This window comes from Mobula birostris, chromosome 5 (assembly GCF_030028105.1).
Source record: "Mobula birostris isolate sMobBir1 chromosome 5, sMobBir1.hap1, whole genome shotgun sequence".
Classification (NCBI taxonomy): Eukaryota; Metazoa; Chordata; class Chondrichthyes; order Myliobatiformes; family Myliobatidae; genus Mobula; species Mobula birostris.
In genome coordinates, this window is record NC_092374.1 from 129,622,124 (window position 1) to 129,642,667 (window position 20,544).

The window sequence follows — 20,544 nt, forward strand, 5'->3', positions numbered from 1 at the left end:
AATAGGATTCGCTTCACTAACTGAATGACATTCTCTAAAATTATATTTTTCTGATGGTGTCTGTTAGCATGCTATTGTAGCTCGTGGCGTTGGAGTTTAATTCTGGCACCGTTTGTAAGGAGTCTGTGTGTCCTCCCCATGGAATGCATGAGTTTTCTCCAGATGCTCCGGTTTCCCCCCTCAGTCCAAAGACATACCAGTTAGTAGGTTAATCGGTCATTGTAAATTGTCACATAATTGTGCTAGGGATTAATCTGAGGGTTGCTGAGCGGTACAGCTTGACAGTTAGAAAGGCCTATTTGCGCTGCATCTCAATAAATAAATAAATTTTTGGCACGTTCCTTTGGGTAGATGAACAGTTGGAAGGAAAGCTGATTCCTCCTTGCCCAAGGCAAATAGAGGGAATAGAAAGAATCATCCCCAAAATTTGTTCAGAGAGGTTTGGGTGATAACTGAGGATTAGAGCATATCTCACTGTTTATCGATCTGTCATATTCTACAAAGATATAAACAGAGGGCTGGAATTTGGCAATAATCTTAATCACTGTATTTTTGACCAGTGTGGAAATGATAGGCCAAATAACTTCTTCATCAATTAAATATTAGATCAATTAAATATTACTTAAAAATGATTCCCCACCTGGGGTCCATGGACCCTCTGGTTTAATGGTAGGGGTCCATGGCATAGAAAAGGTTGGGCACTCCTGATCTATACACTGAGAAATAGAGTGAAATGAACACAAAATGCTGAAGGAGCTCAGCAAGTTAGGCCTCCATTTCACTATCATCCATGTGCCTATTCTAAGAATTTCTTAAATTCCCCCAATGTATCTGCCTCCACCACCAAACTTGGCAGGCATTCTGAGGATTTGTAATACTTTGGCTGCTAGCAAGTCCACCTAGTTCACTGTCACATTTGGATCTAGAGAAGTGAGCGGCGGGGGTTTGTGGTAAAGTTCAAAGTGAAGTTATTATTAAAGTACATATATGTCACTATCTGCAATCTTGAGATCCGTTTTCCTTGGGGATACTCAGTAAATCCAAGAATCACAATAGAATCAATGAAAGACTACGCTCAACAGGATGGACAAACAACCAGTGTGCAAACGACAACAAGCCGTGCAAATACAAAAGAGAGAATATAATAATAAGCAATAAGTATCGAGAACATGAGATGAGGAGCCCATTGGTTGTTCAGTGATGGGGCGAGAGAAGTTGGGACGATATATGCCGCTTTGGATGACTAAAGCCCCTTTCATGGGTATGTGGCACATCACTGATCCTCGGGCAAGCAAAGTACAACAGATCTGACGCTGTGAAAGTCATTCAATTGTCAGTTGCCTTCCATCTGATAGGCCCTCTTGTTGAACTTTAGCTTCTCCAGTTTCAGATTCAGATTAATTTATTAATTACATATACATTGAAACATACAGTGAAATACATTGTTTGCAGTAACAACCATCAGAACCTAAGGATGTACTGAGGCTAGCCAGTGGGTGTCATCATATGTTCTGGCACCAACATAGTATGCCCACTGTGATCAGCAGAACGATACAAGCATCAACATCAACAGCAAAAAAAAACAGCAGCCAGCAGAACCCCATTCCACCCCACACATTGTCTCTCATGCCCACCCATTCCTGGCTCAGCCACATCCCCCCCCCCCCCCCCCCCGCATTCTCTGCAACACTCCAAGACTCACTCAGTCCTCTAACCTCTGGTTGGCCTGCCTTCAGTTGAGCATCTGTCTGACATTAAAGCTCACATGGCAACCACTTGTCCTTCAATAAGGATGCGAAGGTTAAGAACATTGCCCGCGGCATTCCTGGAGGTGCCACCAGATGACTCCATACAAAATCAACCTTACACAGATGCTCAAAATCTAAAATAGAAATTCTGGATCACGCAAGAAATATGAAAAGAATGAATTAGGTCCATAAGACCATAAGACATAGGAGCAGAATTAGGCCACTTGGCCCATCGAGTCTGCTCCACTATTCCATCATTGCTGATCCTGGATCCCACTCAACCCCATACACCTGCCCTCTCGCCATATCCTTTCATGCCCTGACCAATCAGAAATCTAGAAGCTTCCGCTTTAAATATACACATGGACTTGGCCTCCACAGCAGTGTGTGGCAGAGCATTTCACAGATTCACCACCATCTGGCTAAAAAAAATTCCTCCTTGCCTCTATTCTAAAAGGTTGCCACTCAATTTTGAGGCTGTGTCCTCTAGTCCTGGATACCCCACCATTGGAAATATCCTCTCCACATCCACCATATCTTGTCCTTTAAATATTCTGTAGGTTTCAATGAGATCCCCCCCCCCACATTCTTGTAAATTCCAGTGAGTACAGGCCCAAAAGTGCCAAACGCTCTCATATGTTAACCCTTTCATTCCTAGAATCATTCTCATGAACCACCTCTGGACTCTCTCCAATGATAACTCATCCTTTCTGAGATACGGAGTCCAAAACTGTTGACAATACTCCAAGTACGACCTGACTAGTGTCTTATAAAGCCTCAGGATTATCTCCTTGCTTTTATGTTCTATTCCCCTCTGATGTTTGAACCTTTTCCCCATTTAGGTAATAGTCTGCACAATTGTTCCTTTTACCAAAATGCATTATATTTCCCAACACTGCATTCAATCTGCCACTTTTTTGCCCATTCTTCCGATCTGTTTAAGTCCTGCTGCAATCGTATTGCTTCCTCAGCACTACCTACCTCTCCACCTATCTTTGTGTCATCTACAAACTTTGTCACAAGGCCATCAATTCCATTATCTAAATCACTGACAAGCAATGTGAAAAGTAGTTGTCCCAATACTGACCCCTGAGGAATACCACTAGTCACTAGTAGCCAACCAGAAAAGGCCCCCTTTATTCCCACTCACTCCCTCTTGCTTATCAGCCATTCCTCTATCCATGTAAGTATCTTTCATGTCACGCCATAGGATTTTATCTTGTTAAGCAGTCTCGTGTGTGGCACCTTATCAAATGCCTTCTGAGAACCCAAGTAAATGACAAGCACTGCCTCTCCTTTGTCCACTCTGCTTGTTGCTTCCTCAAAGAACTCTTAACAGATTTGTCAGGCAAGATTTTCCTTTGCAGAAACCAAGGTGACTTTGACTTATTTTATTACTAGTCTCCTGGTACCCCAAAACCTCAGCCTTAATAATAGATTCCAACACTTTCTCAACCACTGAGGTTAGGCTAATTGACCGATAATTTCCTTTCTTTTGCCTTCCTCCATTCTTGAAGAGTGGAGTGACATTTGGAATTTTCCGGTCCTCCGGCACCATGCCAGAATCAAAAGATTCTTGAATGATCATGACCAATGTATCCGTTACCCCTTCATTAACCTTTCTCACAACTCTGGAATGTAGTCCATCTGGTCCAAATGACCTACCTACCTTAAGACCTTTCAGTTTGCCTCGCACTTTTTCCTTTGTAATAGCAATGGCAATCGTTCCTGTTCTCTGACACACTGCCAGTGTCTTCCACAGTGAAGGTTGATGTAAAATACTCATTTTCCAGTGGTTCAATATCAACTCTCACCTCTTTATATAACTGAAAAAAAACTTTTCGTATCCTGCTTTATATTATTGGCTAGTTTGCCCTCCTATTTAATCTTTTCCTTTTTTATAGCAATTTTAGTTACCCTTTTTTGGATTTTAAAGGCATCCCAGTCATCCAACTTCTCGCTCACTTTTACTACATTATATGCCCATTCCTTGGCTTTTATGCCATGCTTCATTTCCCTTGTCAGCCACGGTTGCCTACCCCTGCCACTTGAGAACAACTTCTTCTGTGGGACATGTCTATCTTGCGTCTTGTGAACTATTCCCAGAAACTTCAGCCATCTCTGCTCTGCCGTCATCTCCGCCAGTATTCTCCTCCAATCCACCTGGGAAAGCTCCTCAGTCATGCCTCTGTAATTCCCTTTATTCCATTGTGATACTAATATAATTAACTTGTGCCTCTCCCTCTCAAATTGCGTATGAATTCAATCAGATTATGATCACTTCCTCTTAAGGGTTCATTTTTATTAAGTTCTCTAATAAGATCTGGTTTATTACACAACACCCAGTCTAAGATAACCTTTCCTCAAGTTGGCTCAAGCACAAGTTGCTCTAAAAAACCATCCCATAGGCATTCAACAAATTCCCTCTCTTGTGATCTGAAACCAACCTGATTTTCCCAATCCCCTTGCATATTGAAGACCCTCATTAAAATTGTGACATTACCCTTATTACACACCCATTCCAGTTCTCTCTGCAATCTGAATCACACATCCTGGCTCCTATTTGTAGGCCTATGTATGATTCCCATAATGGTTTTTTAAACTGTTGCAATTTCTTAACTCCACCCACAAAGATTCAACATTCTCTGACCCTATGTCACCTGTGTCTAAAGATATAATTCCATCTCTTACCAACAGAGCCACACCACCGCCTATGCCTTGTGGCCTGTCCTTTCAATACAAAGTATATCATTTGATGTTAAACTCCCCAACTATGGCCTTCTTTCAGCCACAACTCAGTATTGTCTGCAACGTTATACCAACCAATCGCTAATTGCGCCATGAATTCGACAGTGAACTTTCAACAAAAATACTTTCAATAGATCTTGTATGCCTGTCAATTTCAGTAACCTATTCTCTGCAGCCTGTCTCCTACCAGCTAAGGGCAATTTGTAGGGGCCAATCCAACTGACAATCAGTTTGTCTAGGATGTGAGAGGAAACCCAAATGGTCACAGGACAAGTGTGCCAATTCCACTCATTTTAACTCCTTTGTTTCATCATTCTATCAACTAACCATGCTTGGCCCACCTTCATTTTAAAGTTATTTCTTTTGTTTTCAAATTCAGTTGGCGCTCTCCAAGTTTCAAAAAAAGCAAATATATAAATACTCAAACAACCTCAATTATGTCCTCTTCATTTCTGCAACCAAGAGCAAAGCTGCAGAATGAATAACATTTCCCACATGATTTAGTCCACAAAACTTCAGAAATTACTTTGGTCTTACCCCATGTCACTGTCCAATAATTCAATATGATTACTTGATTTAGTTGTGTAACTGTAACAAAACGTAAACTGGAGTGTTTCACATATACAATTGATTCTGGGTTAATTGGGTCCTTGCTTAATCAGGGCAGCTTCTTACTTGAGACAACTCTTAAAGAACAAAAACTAATCCTTGGAAGCCAGGATTTTCTTTGTTTATTTGAAACACTATGACACCAAATTGGGGGTAGCAACTGTGCCAAACAACTTATAACTAATGTCAAGCCATGTGTACTTGTGTAGCCGTTGGACATTACACAGTGCATAAAGTGAACAGTTTTGAAATTGCATCAGTTGTGTGTGTTTGTGTTCAAAAAGCACCAAATTTTATCATTGATAATTGGCAAGGAATAAGCCATTAAACAAGTCACTGCAGTTTCAAACATTCAGGCCTGGAGATGCCAGAAACGGCCGGCAATGAAATTAAAACAATTTCACTACTTCAACAAATTAGGAATTGTGAAGTATTTGAAGGTAATGACATTCATCTTGAATGTTATAATGAAAATGGAGATTTGGAAGATCAAAAATTGTACAGTATAAAGGCTATCTACCCTCGGTGTCTACACCGTTTTTGTTCATTTCTAGTCAATCAAAAGAACATGACAGTGTAATTCCTCCTTTGATAACTATTAGGAACTACACACTGTTTTATAGTACTGTAGTAATATCAATAGTGTTCTAATTTGTTCTGTATTTTATTTAAATATGTAATTTGCTACTCAGTTAAACAGTTTGGCTTTTTTATACTTTTTTAATAAGTTCCATGAAACTTAAGCTAATTAGGGCAGCTGCTTAATTGGGCCAAAATGTACTTGTCCCAGTGTGTCCTAATGAACAAGAATCCACTGTATTTGGGTAGAACTACGCAGAGAATAGATGTACCTCTTTTAACTAAAAACTTTTTTCCCCCACAGTGGTAAGAAAAGTCACCGAAAAGGAACATTACTTAAAGGATTCTCGTCTGACTGTTAGCTGCTATTACCATGACCTGCAGCTATCCTTGTATGGAGCTAATAGTTCCAAAGACAACCTTCCTGAACCGTTTAGCATTGATTTCAATCCCTCACTTCTAAACTACATCCGGACTAATAAGCAGCATTACACTCATGAGTTGGAACAAATTACAAAGGATTTTCATTGTAACATAATCTTTGAAGACACTCCAAATTCAAAGGAAATAAATCTGAAACCTTCTTTAGATGCAGAAGTATTGCTGTGGTACAAAGTTGCGAAGAATTGGAAGAAGCTTGCTACAGAGGCAGTTGAGAAGTTTAAGAAGAGATTTGATTTCAAAGACTTTCCAATAGATCAAGATTTGTGGAAAAAAGTAGAGTGTGATGTCAAACAACTAAAGTTACCCTGCTTAGATATCCTTCACCTTCCAGTAGAAAACAAGATAGTTGTTGTTGGGGAAGAGAGGAATGTTTCGGATATCTCCAGAAAGCTACAAGCTATTTTAGAAAATGAAAGGAACACTATTGAAGAGGAGATTGCATTCGAAAGTTTTGAGGAATTGGAGTTTCTGCAAGCTATATTAAAAGATAGTGTTTCCTTTGTGAAAATATCTATCAACAGTGTTAGCCCTGCTTTAACACTTAAAGGATTGAAACAGAAAGTTCGCCAAGCTCAAAACCTCATCAGCGTCTTCCAATCCCAACTGGAAAAGAAGCCTCTTAATCAGTCCTCCCACATGAAAGATTTTGTAAAATCCCTGGATCTCAAGAACATTGTGCAAACTCACTTTGTTCCAAATAAAGTTCAGGCTACGCTAATGATTAGGGAGTCTGTTGAACTCTTGGCTTTCAAGACTGATGTAAAGAAAGCAGAAGATAAGATAAAGGAGCTATTCCAAGAAGAGGTAGTTACCATCATTCCAGAACAAATTCAAGTCACCCAGGATGTCAAATGGACTAGGTTCCTTGATGATTTAAAAGCTCAGCACAAACACAGTTGCAGAATAGTGGAGAAGAAGAATCCAGCCTCTATAATAATTGTCGGATTTTCAAGCCATGTTCCAGATGTTGCAAAAGTACTGAAAAGTTATTTAAATAAGAACCAGATGACCATGAAGTTCATTTCTGCAGCAGTTGTCCACGTAGACTATATGGAAAAATTTTCAATTCTGAAAGAATTCCAAAGCAATGGAGTTGACATTTCGTTTATCAGAGCACCTAGTCCAGGTGTTCAAGTAACTGACAGAGCAGAACAAATAGATGAGACAGTTTCTGCTATTAAGGATAAGTTAGGGCTAGTTCGTAAACAAACCTTCACTTACTCCAAGGCAGGAGAGTCGACTGCTCTCAACAGGCATAATGACACTCTACAAGCCAAAGCTGTAAATCATGAGTGCATGTTGTTCATTAGTGTCAAAGAAGAATTTCAGAGTGGAGTAGACCTTACAAAGCATGTAAGTTGACACAGCTAATGACATGGATGTAACTCATTTATCTATTGATCATTAAATTTAGATGTTCAGTACTGGTAGTCTGTTTGGGAGCAAAATCAAGCTGTTTGCATCATTGTTCTATCAGATAAGGTAATCTGATTCCAAACAATTGATTTATTGATCATTACAGAATGGCTCTCTGGTGCTTCCTGCTCCTCCCTCACCTCTCCCTGCCCCCTTCCAATTCTCAGTCCATAATAGAAACCCATATCAGGATCAGGTTTAGCAGATTTATCATTGCACACATATATCATGAAGCCTTTTCTGTGGTAGCAGAACAGTGCAATATATAAAGTTACTACAGTACTGTGCAGAAGTCTTAGGCTCCCTAGTTACATATATTTGCCTGAGAACTTTGCTCAGTACTATTTAAAACTGGCTGGATCACCTGTATTGGCTTAGGCGTCAAATTCAAACCCAGCGAAATCACTCTCGGCCTCACTGATCGTGCCAAGTCCGACTCGCAAATATCTGAGGATTGGTATCTGAGCGTTGTCTCACAGATGAGTCAAATAACTTGCTGACATTCCTTACAGACAACATGCCAGACTCCTCCATCACAGTCCATACCAGAGGTGTTGGAACAGTGGGATTGGGCAGCCCCTGGAGTCCTTGTCATTGAATCTAGACCCTGCAAAATCTGAATATATCATCTAACTATTAGAGTCTTAGAGAAAAACAGCACAAAATAGGCTTTTCAGCCTGTTAAGTGCATGATGTAATTCTGGTATCCATCTACACTGATCATAAGACATTGGAGCAGCTTTAGGTCGTTCGGTTCAATAACTCTGCTCCATCATTTGATCATGGTTTACTTATTATCTCTCTCAGCCCCATTCTCCTGCCTTCTCTGTGTGACCTTTAACACCCTTACTAATCAAGAATCTATCAACTTCCAGTTTAAATATACCCGACGACTTAGCCTCTCATCCTCCTTCACTCCGGAGAGAAAAGACCTAGCTTTCTCAACCTAGCTTCATAAGACATGCTCTCTAATCCAGGCAACATCCTGGTTAATCTCCTCTGCACCCTCTGTAAAGCTTGAACATCCTTCCTATGATGAGACAACCGCATCTAAACACAATCCTCCAAGAAAGATATAAAGATATCAATAAGATTGAAACAGTGCAGAGAAAATTTACAAGGTAGTTACTGGAACTTGTGAACCTGAGTTTAGGGGAAGGTTAGATAGGTTAGGATTTGATTCCTTAAAGCATGAAAGAATTGGGGGGGGAGGGATTTGAAATAGATATATTAAATTATGAGGGGCATAGATAGGGTAAGTGCAAACAGACTTTTTCCGCTAAGATTGTGTGCTGTGTTTCTCCAGTGTTTTGTGTGTAATAAACTACATTTCTAGCATCTGTAGAAACTGCTGTGTTTCCACTAAGGCTGGGTAAGCTACAACTAGAGGTCATGGATGAAAAGTGAAGTGTTTAAGGGAAACATGAGGGAGGTCTTCTTTATTCAGAAGGTGGTGAGAATGTGGCAAAAGACTTCTGCACACAACTGTAGTAATTTTATGTATTGTACTGTATTGCTGCCACAAAGAAAAAAACAAATTCCATAATGTATGTGTGATGATTAACCTGATTCTGATATGGGTCTCTTGTGGACTGAGTGGGAAGGAGACCAGGGAGAGGGGAATCATGGTGGGGAAAAGGGGAAAGGAGAGGGAGGGAGTGGGAAGCACCAGAGGGACACTCTGTAATCAATAAACTAATTTTTTGGAATCAAATTACCTTACCTGGTGTCTCAGTGCTGGGTGAGGCTACAGCTGCACCATTCCCCTCCCTTGGCAATCCTTCTCTGCCACCTGTCCCACAGCCCTCCCACAGCACTCCACCAACGCCATTGCTCAATGGGATCAGGTAGATTACTGGTTTGGCACAGACTAGATGTGGTAATGGGCCTGTTTCTGTCCTGTGGTGTTCATTAACTCTTTTGCTGTGACCCATTTAAATTACAGTAAGATTTTTATTATACAATCAACAGAAACTGGTATCATCCAAACAAGTGAATTGAGCAATATGACAATGTAATTTTTTAAAAATTAATTCTAACAACTTCCAGTAAAATGTTTGCTAGTAAGGTGAAAGGTTTAAGGGGAACATGAGGGGAAACTTCTTCACTCAGAATGTCGTGAGAGTGAGGAACGAGCTGCCAGTGCAAGTGGTGCATGCGAGCTCGATTTCAACGTTTAAGAGAAGTTTGAATAGGTATGTGGATTTTAGGGATATGGAGGCTATGGTCTGGGTGCAGGCCAGTGGGAGTAGGCAGATTAAATGGTTCAGCTTGAACGAGATGGGCCAAAGGGACTGTTTCTGTGCTGTACTTTTCTACAACAAAAGATTGATTTTTTTTTTAATGCTATTTTGCTTTTGAATATTAGGTTAGGGGACAAGGCGGCAAGGACGTTAAACTAGGCGTAACTGGAGGTAAGATGCTTCATAGATGTGGAGTTATTTATTTATACAGATGAACCAGTAATAATGCTTTACCCTGTGTGATTATATTGTTTGAGTGGCATGCCTGCATGTTTCTAAAATTACTGCATTATCTCCCATCTAGTATAAACTTGCACTGATCACAAGTTTATAGTCAAGTTATGCCTACTCTGCCAGGCAATATGGCTTCCTCTATTCAAGTACACCCTATCCTTGTTATATGCGGGGGATACGTTCCTCGAAGTTGAAGCATAATGTGAAATCGCATAATGTGAATAATTATTTAAATGGAGAAAATAGGGATGCATTCCAGAAGGCTTCCTAAATATGTTTTATCTGTAATTTATTCACATTTTCATACCAATACGACACAAAAGCAGTACTGCAAGACAACATTTGTATTTATTTAATCAATTTATGGTAATATTCAATGTAATAAATCATAGAAAGTTAACATCCTCTGGTGTACAGTACTCACCAACAGTGGTAGGTGTGTTCGCTCCGGGAGATGAGTGGTTGTTGTGGTGTCGGGCAGCTTTACATGGATAAGGTGGATGGTTGTGGTCATCAGGATCATATCAAGCACAGCAGGGAGTGAAGGAAGACTCACAGAACTCTTACAACTGCCGGCAGCAGAAGATTACAGCAATTTGAATAAAGTGGTGAGGGTTGTTTGCTTGGCAGCATTTTGTTTTTCAGCATAAATTTGCTTGTAGGGAAGAAGGGTTGATGGCAGGGAACGACTGAAATGCTGACTCCATTCTATACTTGGGTCCATGTCCATCGCCATTTGTGCCAAGTGTTCCGACTTCCACCATTCCCTCACCATTGGTAAACTCCCGGGATTTTCAAAATGGTCTGTTGCTTGCAGCATCTGAGAGATAGTTCACCGTAAAAAAAAATACGTATGCCTTGAATATGGATTACACCTTGGTCGTGTGGTTTAATCAGCAATGTTGTGTTAGGCGGCAGGAAATGCACTGTTATGTTAGGATGAATGCTGTCCGAATGTTTAGGATGGACTGGTGCATTGTCAAGCAACAAGAGAACTTTAAAGGCAAGATTCTGTTCCCAGCAGTAGCGTCTCAGAGCTGTGTTACCTTCAGCTGATGCCATGCTGTTTATAATTTCCAACTTTTTTTTCAAGTGTTAAAGCGTGTCTCTGCCGCTCGGCTGATGGCCCAGGACATGGCATCAGACGCTTAGGAGGCATAGTTAAATATTTCAAGCACAAAATCACTGCACCGTAGGTAAAACCGACAAAGGTTTAAGAGCACAAGATCGCGCTTCCACACCTTGCCAAAACCAATGCGAGAGTGAAATTGTGAGGCACGCGCACCTGACTTGTATTGGCAGGAGAGCGGTGCTTCTCGTCCCAACAGTGAGACTGTGAGGCATGCACACGTGACTTGTATTGGCGGGAAGGCGGTGCTTCTCGCATAACTGTGAGTTTTGGATGCATATAACGAGACCTTGGTAGAAATAGGTTCCTCACATCTGCATAGTCTGAAGGCGTATATAACAAGGATAGGGTGTAACCTTTATCTGACCTGCCTGAGATTACAAAGACTTCAAGGCTGAATTGGCTGAGCTCTTTGATACAAGGTTTCTGTCTTATTCTTCAATGTCCACAATTTCTAACTTGGTTAATATCTCACTCACAATCTATTGATATTTTGTAAGTTTGGTAACTGTAACATTTGCAATTTTCCTATCATAGTGAACTGAACAATCTGAAATATTACATGACTAGCTCCGTTACAATCTTAATGCAACATATATATGTAGCACCAACAACAATACTCTGTGGATCTAGAAGTTCAACTTTATTTCAGCACTAAACATGATCAAGTGACAGACATTTCTGATTCAGTTTGTTTCTTAGCAAAGCATTGTGCAGACAAAATTGCATAATCAGATCCTAGCTTCTACTACTAATAATTTACAATACTGAGCAAAAGTACTCTCACAGCACTCCCTCCTCGCTATTCTGTGCAAACATCTTCGGCACCCTAGCTACATATATGTGCCTAAAAATTTGTACAGTACTAGACAACGGGGTGGCCCGTTGGGGCACCCTTTGAGAGAAGGGTAGTGCAGTCTGATGTGACCAGAATGAACATTAAATATACTAGCTAAAATTATTTCTCAGGATCAAACAGGTTTTATAAAACACTCGGAGACTGTTAAATGTTATATACTCATCCCTCTCTAAGACTCCCCAATGTGTTGTTTCTCTAGATGCTGAAAAGGCATTTGACAGAGTTGAATGGAAATATCTATTTAAAGTTTTAGAGAAATTTAGCTTTGGTACTAATCTTAATAAATGGACTAGATTGATATATAAAAGCCCTATTGCCACTGTTATTACTAATAACTGTAGATCCCCCTTTTTCCGACTTTGGCGGGGTACGAGGCAAGGATGTCTGTTAAGCCCTTTGTTATTTAATTTGATGTTGGAACCTTTGGCTATTGCACTTTGTGAAGCTAAAAATATTCAAGGAATTTCTATAAATGGGACTATTCATAAGATTTCCCTTTATGCGGATGGTCTTTTGGTTTATATTTTGAATCCTGAAGAATCTATTCCTAGTTTTTTGAAATGAATTTGGATTGTTTTCAGGATATAAATTAAACCTGCATAAAAGTGAATTATTTCCTTTAAATGATTCTGCTTCTATATATGATGACATTCCTTTTAAAGTTATGGATTCTTTTAAATATTTAGGTATTATCATCACTAAGAATTATGGAGACCTTTATAGAGCTAATTTAGTTCCCTTAATGGATTTTATGAAGCAATTTTTTTCTAGATGGAATCCACTTACACTTTCATTAGCCAGTCGAATTCATGCAGTTAAAGTGATGATTTTACCAACATTTTTATATGTATTTCAAAATATTCCTATTTCTCTAACTAAGAAGTTTTTTGATCAGGTTGACGCTATTATTTCATCTTTTGTTTGGAATAATAAAAGACCAAGAATTGGAAAATGTCATTTACAAAAATTAAAAAACGATGGAGGTCTTACTTTGCCTAATTTAAAAATGTATTATTGGGCGGTTAATATACGTTATGCGTGTTCTTGGTTATATTGGACTGATAAAAAGGAACGACCACCATGGGTTGATCTGGAATTGAAAGCTGTGAAACAATTTTACTTAAGTTCGTTATTAGGAGCTCCTTTACCTATACAATTAGCCAAAATTTCTATTCTAAATATAAATCCTATGATTAAGCAGTCATTACGAATCTGGTACCAGTTTTGTAAGTTTTTTAATCTTAAAAAAATTAACCTTTTTAGTTTAATTTATCGAAACTATTTACTTAAGCCTTCACTTAGTGATCCTACCTTTTCTCTTTGGAGGAATAAAGGAATTTTTTTCCTTTATGGATTTGTTTCAAGAAGGCCGATTAATGTCCTTTGAGAAATTAGTAACTAAATATTCTCTCTCATATTCACATTTTTTGCAATATCTTCAGGTCAGACATTTCTTACAAGAATATTTAAGTAATTTTCCATATATACAAGATTCTGACCTGTTAGACTTTATTTTAAAAATGAACCCTTTAGTGAAAGGTTTCATTGGGAACAGGATACAACAGGATAACTATCCTTTACTTAAGGTTAAGCAAGATTGGGAAAGAGAGCTTAACATGGCCTTGATAACAGAGGATTGGTTGCGAATTTTGAAGTTGGTCAACTCTTCTTCGATTTGTGCCAGTCATTCTCTAGTTCAATTTAAAATTGTACATCGTTATTATTTGACAAAGGAGAGATTGTCTAAAGTATTTCCTAATGTAAGTAGTCAGTGTGACAGATGTAAAACTGAGATAGCTACGTTGACACATGTTTTGGTCGTGTTCTGTATTGAAACAGTTTTGGAAATCTATTTCTTCTGCAATTTTTAAAGCTTTAAAAATCAATTTACAACCTAATAAATTGACAGTTTTGTTTGGTATAATTCCTCAATATATTCACAGTATTTCTATATCAGACCAGCACGTAATTGCATTTGTCACATTATTGGCTAGAAGGGCTATTTTATTAAAATGGGAAGATGCCTCTGCTCCCACTTTGATACAATGGTTCTCTCAGGTGATGATATGTCTTAGTTTGGAAAAAATTAGAAGTCGAACTTTTGATCCTAGATTTGACTTCAAGAAAGGGTGGGGTTTTTTTGCCCATTATTATCATTTGATTTGAGTTAATGAAGATGGTCCTTTTATGGTGCTTGGGTATATGGATTTGGTTGGGGGATTGATGTCTTTTTTTATGGAAGCTTGTATGGCGTATAGCTCCGGGTTTGTGCTCCAAATTTTTTTTTTTGTTTTTAGGGGTTTTTTTTGTTTTAGTTAGTAGGGGTTCTTTATCCCTTTTTTCCAAAAAAAAGCTTTAACATTTTGTTTTGTTTAATTATTATTGATATACAGTTTGGTTGATAGTTTAACTCTTATCCTACATATGGATATGTTGTCTTGACTATCTTGATGTATTTTTCTTTGTTGTTGATTTTCAATAATAATTAATAAAAAAAAGATTTAAAATTGAAAAAAAAATTCCTGAATGCTATTGGTATCACTTTGCTTTGGAAACTGAAGTAGAAAACCTCAGTTTATTAAAGAAGAACGACGCGTAGCAAAGCAAATATAGCTGCTCCTCATTTAACAAAGGACACATTTGATGGCATCATTTCTAGTTTATCTGCCACCCTTGTGCCTCTCGTTGTCATTCTTGCGACGTGCAGCCCTTTCATCCCCCGTCTCTTCATCTCTTCTGCTGTTTGTTGTTTGTCTCTGATCCTGGAGACGTGCATGCCTTTCTTCCTCTGTCTCTTCTTCTCTCATCTGTTTTTGTCCTGACTCTCTGATCCTGGAGTCGTGCGGCCCTGGCCTCATCCGATTCTTGTCCTTGCCGCTTCCCAATGATGTTTGGCGTCATCTCTTGACCATAATGTCCCCCTTCCCTTTCCACGCGACATAATTAGACTGACCATTTTTTTTTTACCCTAATGCTGGATAGAAGATACGAAGCAGTAATACCAAAGGATGCTGATTATTCTTGATGATGTAGCTGGCGCTCTCCTAAATGGACGTGATATAGTCACCGCTGTACCTTGACTGCAGCAAAGGGTTTTATGGGTGTCTCGAAGTACGTCATTAAAATAAGATTTAATTATCTCTTATTGATGGGTGGCAGTTAGATCTGTCCCAATCCTGCACACGCTGATGGTGATTAGCAGAATGTGACCCCGCGAAATAGAACTGCCCTGCCCTTTTGTGCTGGTAGGTGTCACTGCTGAGGCTGGCCATGCGCATGCGTCGGGCTGTCACGTCCCAATTTCCATGATGGTGTATCGGCTCTCGGGTTAAAAGGGAGCCTATTGATTTTGGCGAATGAGCACCTTTATACGATATATAACCCTGAGCTTTGCCTGCATTCTGTAAGTTAGTGCGTTTTAATTCGATTTAGCCAAAAAAAAGTGCCGCTGTAATGCACCACTTGCACTAATTGGAAGTCAGAGACAGACAGAGCATGAGAGTTTTAGTAGTATATAGATTGTATTAATTCATTTTGGTCTCACCCTGTTATAGATATTTCCTGTGTTTTGTCCCTCTCCCCTACACCATTTCTCCATCTGCAGACTTCTGTTTTCCCGTTCAGGCGAAGAGTCTCAGACCTGAAATATTATTTTCTTCTTATCCCATATGGGCATCTTTTTTAAATTATGTGCAGCAGTTTTTAAAATCATGTAAGTAAGCCACATTGCTCCTTAATCATCTGGCCTTCCTCTCCTTCAAAGTGTGTGCACTTGACCATTAGTGCAATAACTAAATGTACAGTAAATTTAGACAAATGTATCGTGTTCTTTCTTGTATGTCCTCTTTGCTTTGTCCTAATGCAGTGACTCTCATTTCTCTGGACTGAATTCCATTTGTCACAAGTTTCATTGTGTCAGAAGAAAATGAACAATTTTTTTTTATCTTTTTGAATCTCAACTGTCAGCTGAAATGGGAACTTGTCACAATGCACAACAGTAGGCCCAACATTGGCTGCGATCCATATGGGAATGGAATGGGAACTCTTTGCAAGAGTTTTATTTCCTCTGCGTAATAAAATGTATACATTAGAGACTCAAAGGACTGAATCTTGCAACAGACAAGTAGCCAGAGGAACTCAGGCTACTTAGGTGTAATCCATTGAAGGAAATGGACAGTTAGCATTGGGTTGAGTTGTTCTTCGATCTTGGCAATTCATTTGCAAATGTTTCATCTCCATACGAGGAGACATCAGTGTACTGTTCAGTTGTGGTGTGTCCTCAGAATACTTTGCCTATATATACTCATCAATCAGCTCATTGGTCATCATTACAGAAACTCATTTGTGATGTAGGGAAGGCGTCTCATCACTGATTGGTTAGGTGGCAAACTCTGTGTGTTGTGGTCTGAAATTTTGCCTGCAAGGGCTTCTAAATAGGATCGAGGTCTATGTGCTTGTTTACAGAATTGTTTGCAGAAACCACGCTTCTAGAAATTCTCTTGTTTGCTTGTGCCATGACTTTCAGTGATGCCCCTCTCGATCTTCATGGGGTAGAGACTCGGGAGAGTAGTCTCCTTGTATGTTGACAAAATGTTTGCAAGTGAAATACCAAGATCAGAGAATAACTCAACCCAGCCATCAACCACCTGAGTTACACATTTTCTGAGTTATTTTCAACAGTTAACGTTTTGAATCGAAACATTTTATCTAGACTCTTCAATGACTATCCATTTCTTTGCATAGATGCTGTCCACCAGCCAAATGGTCTCCTTCTAGGTTGTAAAATGTAAATAAGACTATTATAATTTGAAAGTGACGGTGTCCAATCCAAGTAATTCAAAATCTGCTATGAGATAATAGCAGATTCTCAAGTGCGAATATTGCTCACACGTGCATTGTAAATGGGACTGTACTTTCCAAACTCGTAATTCTATGTCATCTGAGATTCTTCACAAAATGATTTAATTTGTTACTCATATATTCTATCATTTCAGATGTAATTACATTATTTAGAAGGTATTTAAACCTATTTCGCTGAGTTCCCTCAGCTTCTTGTGTGTTGCTCCTGAATAGCTTAACTTTGAGATGGATGTATATGAGCAATAGAGACTAAAGAGATGTTACTCAGTTAAGACACAAAGTTGTTTTTTCTCTGAGGAAGTTCATGGATTCCAATCATGTTATTTGATATCTTGAGCCACTCCAAATAGGAAATATTCAAAGGGATGCATATTCAGTAAACAGTCCTGTATCTTGATGGGGTAGAAATAGCAACAGTACAGCCAATGCAGCTGCTCCAGGTCCAACCCTGAACTCAGATGTAGAATTTAATGTCCTTCCCATGACTATGTGCATTTCTGCTGCATGCTCCAAGTTCCTCCAGCTTTCTAAAGGTTAATTCACTACTGTAGAGAGATAAAGAGGGAGCCCCTCTGTTGTTCGAGGTCACCCATGGATCTTGCATCCTAGCTGTTTACGTGACATGCAAGCCAGGACAGTACAATATGGGGAGCAAGCTGTTGTCCATACAGCAGGCCCCCCTCTACACACAGCTGACGAATCTAAAGGAACAGTGCTGTAGATAAGTTACCAAATAATCAAGGTGTATTGATGAGCATATAAGGGAATACTTTGCAGGATAACAGGAAAACAAAAGTGCAGGAATGAAATTGATGGGAGCTGGCATGGAATCATTGGGCCAAATTGTCATCTCCTAAGTTGTAAAATGTAAATAAGACCATAAGATACAGGAGTAGAATTAGGCCAGTTGGCCCATCACATCTTCTCTGCCATTTCATCGTGGCTGATCCATTTTCCCTCTCAGCCCCAGTCTCCTGCCTTCTTCCCATATCCATTTATGCCCTGACTAATCAAGAACCTGTCAGCCTCTGCCTTAACTATACCCAATGACTTGGTCTCCAGAGCTGCCAGTGACAAAGCATTCCACGGATTCATTACTCTCCAGCAAAAGAAATTCCTCCTCATCTCTGTTGTAAAAGGACACCCCTCAATTCTGAGGCTGTCTCCACTGGTCTTAGACTCCACCCTAGGAAACATCCTCTCCATATCCACTCTATCAATGTCTTTCAACATTTGATTGTTTTCTTTAAGCTCATCTGAATGCAGGCCCAGAACAATCAAACAGTCTTCATATGACGAAAACTTTCAATCCCAAAATCATTTTTGTGAACCTCCTTTGAACCTTCTCCAATGTCAACACATCCTTTCTTAAATAAGGGGCCCAAAACTGCTCACAATACTCCAAGTGTGGCATCACCAGTGCCTTGTAAAGCCTCAACATTACACCCTTGCTTTTATGTTCTAGTTTCTGTTATAATTTGGATGGGATGGTGATTGAAGATCTGCTATCTGATAATAGCATTTAAAAAAGTATGTGTCTCAAGATAGTATCCTCATGGTTTTGGCATACCCAACAATCCACAGTAAACTGCAATCTACCTCATTTACCAGAGGCCCACTTCCTTTATTGTTTCCCCTTGTGCACCGGTAATATCAATAACTTCTCCATTTGTAGGTGAGGATAGATCGTCCTTAAGTGTGGATATTGCACATATGTGCATGTTTGTAAATAGAGCCGTACATTCCAAACTTGTAATTCCCTGTCATCTGAGATTCTATCACTAAAAATGTATAAATTTGTTACCCATAGAAATCATGTATCACATTATTTCTGATACAGTTACATTGTTTGAAAAGGTATTTATTCCTGTGTAAGCCCTTATCCTCTGCACCTTGCATGGGAAAGGCATAGAGCAGGTGTTCCTAATCTTTCTCATGCCATGGACACCAGGTTGGGAACACCTAGAATAGAGGGATATGGCCTAATGTGGGCAGATGGGATTAGTACAGATAAGCATCACAGATAGCACTGACAAAATAGGCTTAAAGAGCCTTTTTCTGTGCTGTACAATTGTATGACTCACTAAACTATGTTTTGTTCTCTCTGCAGTATCTAAACTTCTCTCAGGCCCAACAGTAAAAATGTGTGGAATAACAGTACAACTGAAGAAGGGTGATATCACCCAAGAAAGAACAGACATCATAGTGAATTCTACAAACACGAACTTAAATTTAGCTTCTGGTAGGTGGAAAAACAATTAACGTCTGGATTGTAATATTAAACCAAGTGATCAACTTTCTGTTACGTGGGATAATTTTAACCTAACTGGGAATTGGCTGCACATGAAACATTTCTCCCCAAGGTCTAGTTCATCACAAAATCTGGTTTTTAACTGTTCATCTCAGTGGATAGGATGTAGTTATCAGAAACCGTTGGGTGTGGCTATTAAAAGTACAATTCACAGTCTGACTGCTATTTTAACCAGAGTCCATGATGATGGTGTTCTGGTTTTCCTGCTAAGTCAAACTATTAGAAAAATGCAATTTAAAAAACTGTATAAGCTTTTGTATAAGCATTTGGGGTTAGGAGAGTGAGAGAATTTGAAACAAGCAAGAGAAAATCTGCAGATGCTGAAAAGTTACGCATGTTCTTAAGGGAAAGTTTTGATTCTTCCATATCACAGGATTCTGCCCACTCAACAACAACTCCAAAGTCCCAATGGATACGGAAATCAAGGGGGTGTATAATTGACCCAAATTCAGTATCTACCATTAACCATCATGCAGATAAACTTCCATTGCCCCCACCCCATTCACTAACCCCAGAGGAGTTAAGTTCCTCATCTATGGCTAAATATTATCATCAACTAATTATTATTCATTGTTAATTCCTAAATATTGAGAAGCATTTGATAACAAGCATATTTGTAATTTGCAGCCTAAGATGATGTAGGAAAGATAGCATTGTTACAAACTGCTTATTTAATTACAGGAACAGTTACTACCCATCAACCATCAAGCTCATGAATAGAAGGGGATAACTACACTCACACATTGAAATGCTCTCACAACCAATGACCTCACTTTAAGGACTTTTATCCCATTATCTCATGTTCTCGTTACTTATTGGTATTTGTTTACATTTGCAATTCATTGTCTTCTGTACTCTGGTTGATCTTTCATTACTATACTGTAGATTTGCTGAATATGCCCGCCACACCAAAAAATTGGTGATGTATATGTACTTTGATAACAAAATTGACTTTGAACTTTAATGACAACAATAAGGAACAAATGAACTTTAATTACAACAATAAGGAACAAAAGGCAGAAAAGGGTAACGTTTGCTAGAGGTTGTGAATTACAAATGTGTGAAGTCCCTACTATATTTTGAAGTACTATTTTACTTAAAAAGAACACCAGTGCTAAAAGCCACATAACATTGTAAGCCACATTCAAACTGTTCAGCAAAGACATAAGTGTTTAAGCATTGCACTACCTAAGGTTCCTGGCCTAGTCTCCTGTAACTTAATATCAAATTCAGATTCAATTGTTGTCCACCAACATGGCTAAAATTGCACGGCCACACTTTGCTACCGCAGCGAAGTGTAGGTCCTTTTCATTGTTGTTGTTCCTTTTCATGCCTTGTGGCACATTGGGTAGTGACTTTTCCAT

The 20,544-nt window shown here is 39.1% G+C and overlaps 1 protein-coding gene across 2 annotated transcripts in view; it reads left to right on the forward strand.

The window, feature by feature from the left end:
- The window catches only part of LOC140197969 (protein mono-ADP-ribosyltransferase PARP14-like), a 104,581-nt gene that overhangs the window by 23,525 nt on the left and 60,512 nt on the right, over positions 1-20,544 (forward strand). The window contains exons 8-11 of one of the 2 annotated variants that reach the window (XM_072258657.1): positions 5,989-7,481; positions 9,913-9,958; positions 15,614-15,721; positions 18,980-19,111. In XM_072258657.1, the coding sequence (XP_072114758.1) occupies positions 5,989-7,481; positions 9,913-9,958; positions 15,614-15,721; positions 18,980-19,111 (1,779 nt within the window). The remainder of the gene's footprint in view (positions 1-5,988; positions 7,482-9,912; positions 9,959-15,613; positions 15,722-18,979; positions 19,112-20,544) is intronic. The other variant, XM_072258658.1, reaches the window with a different exon arrangement.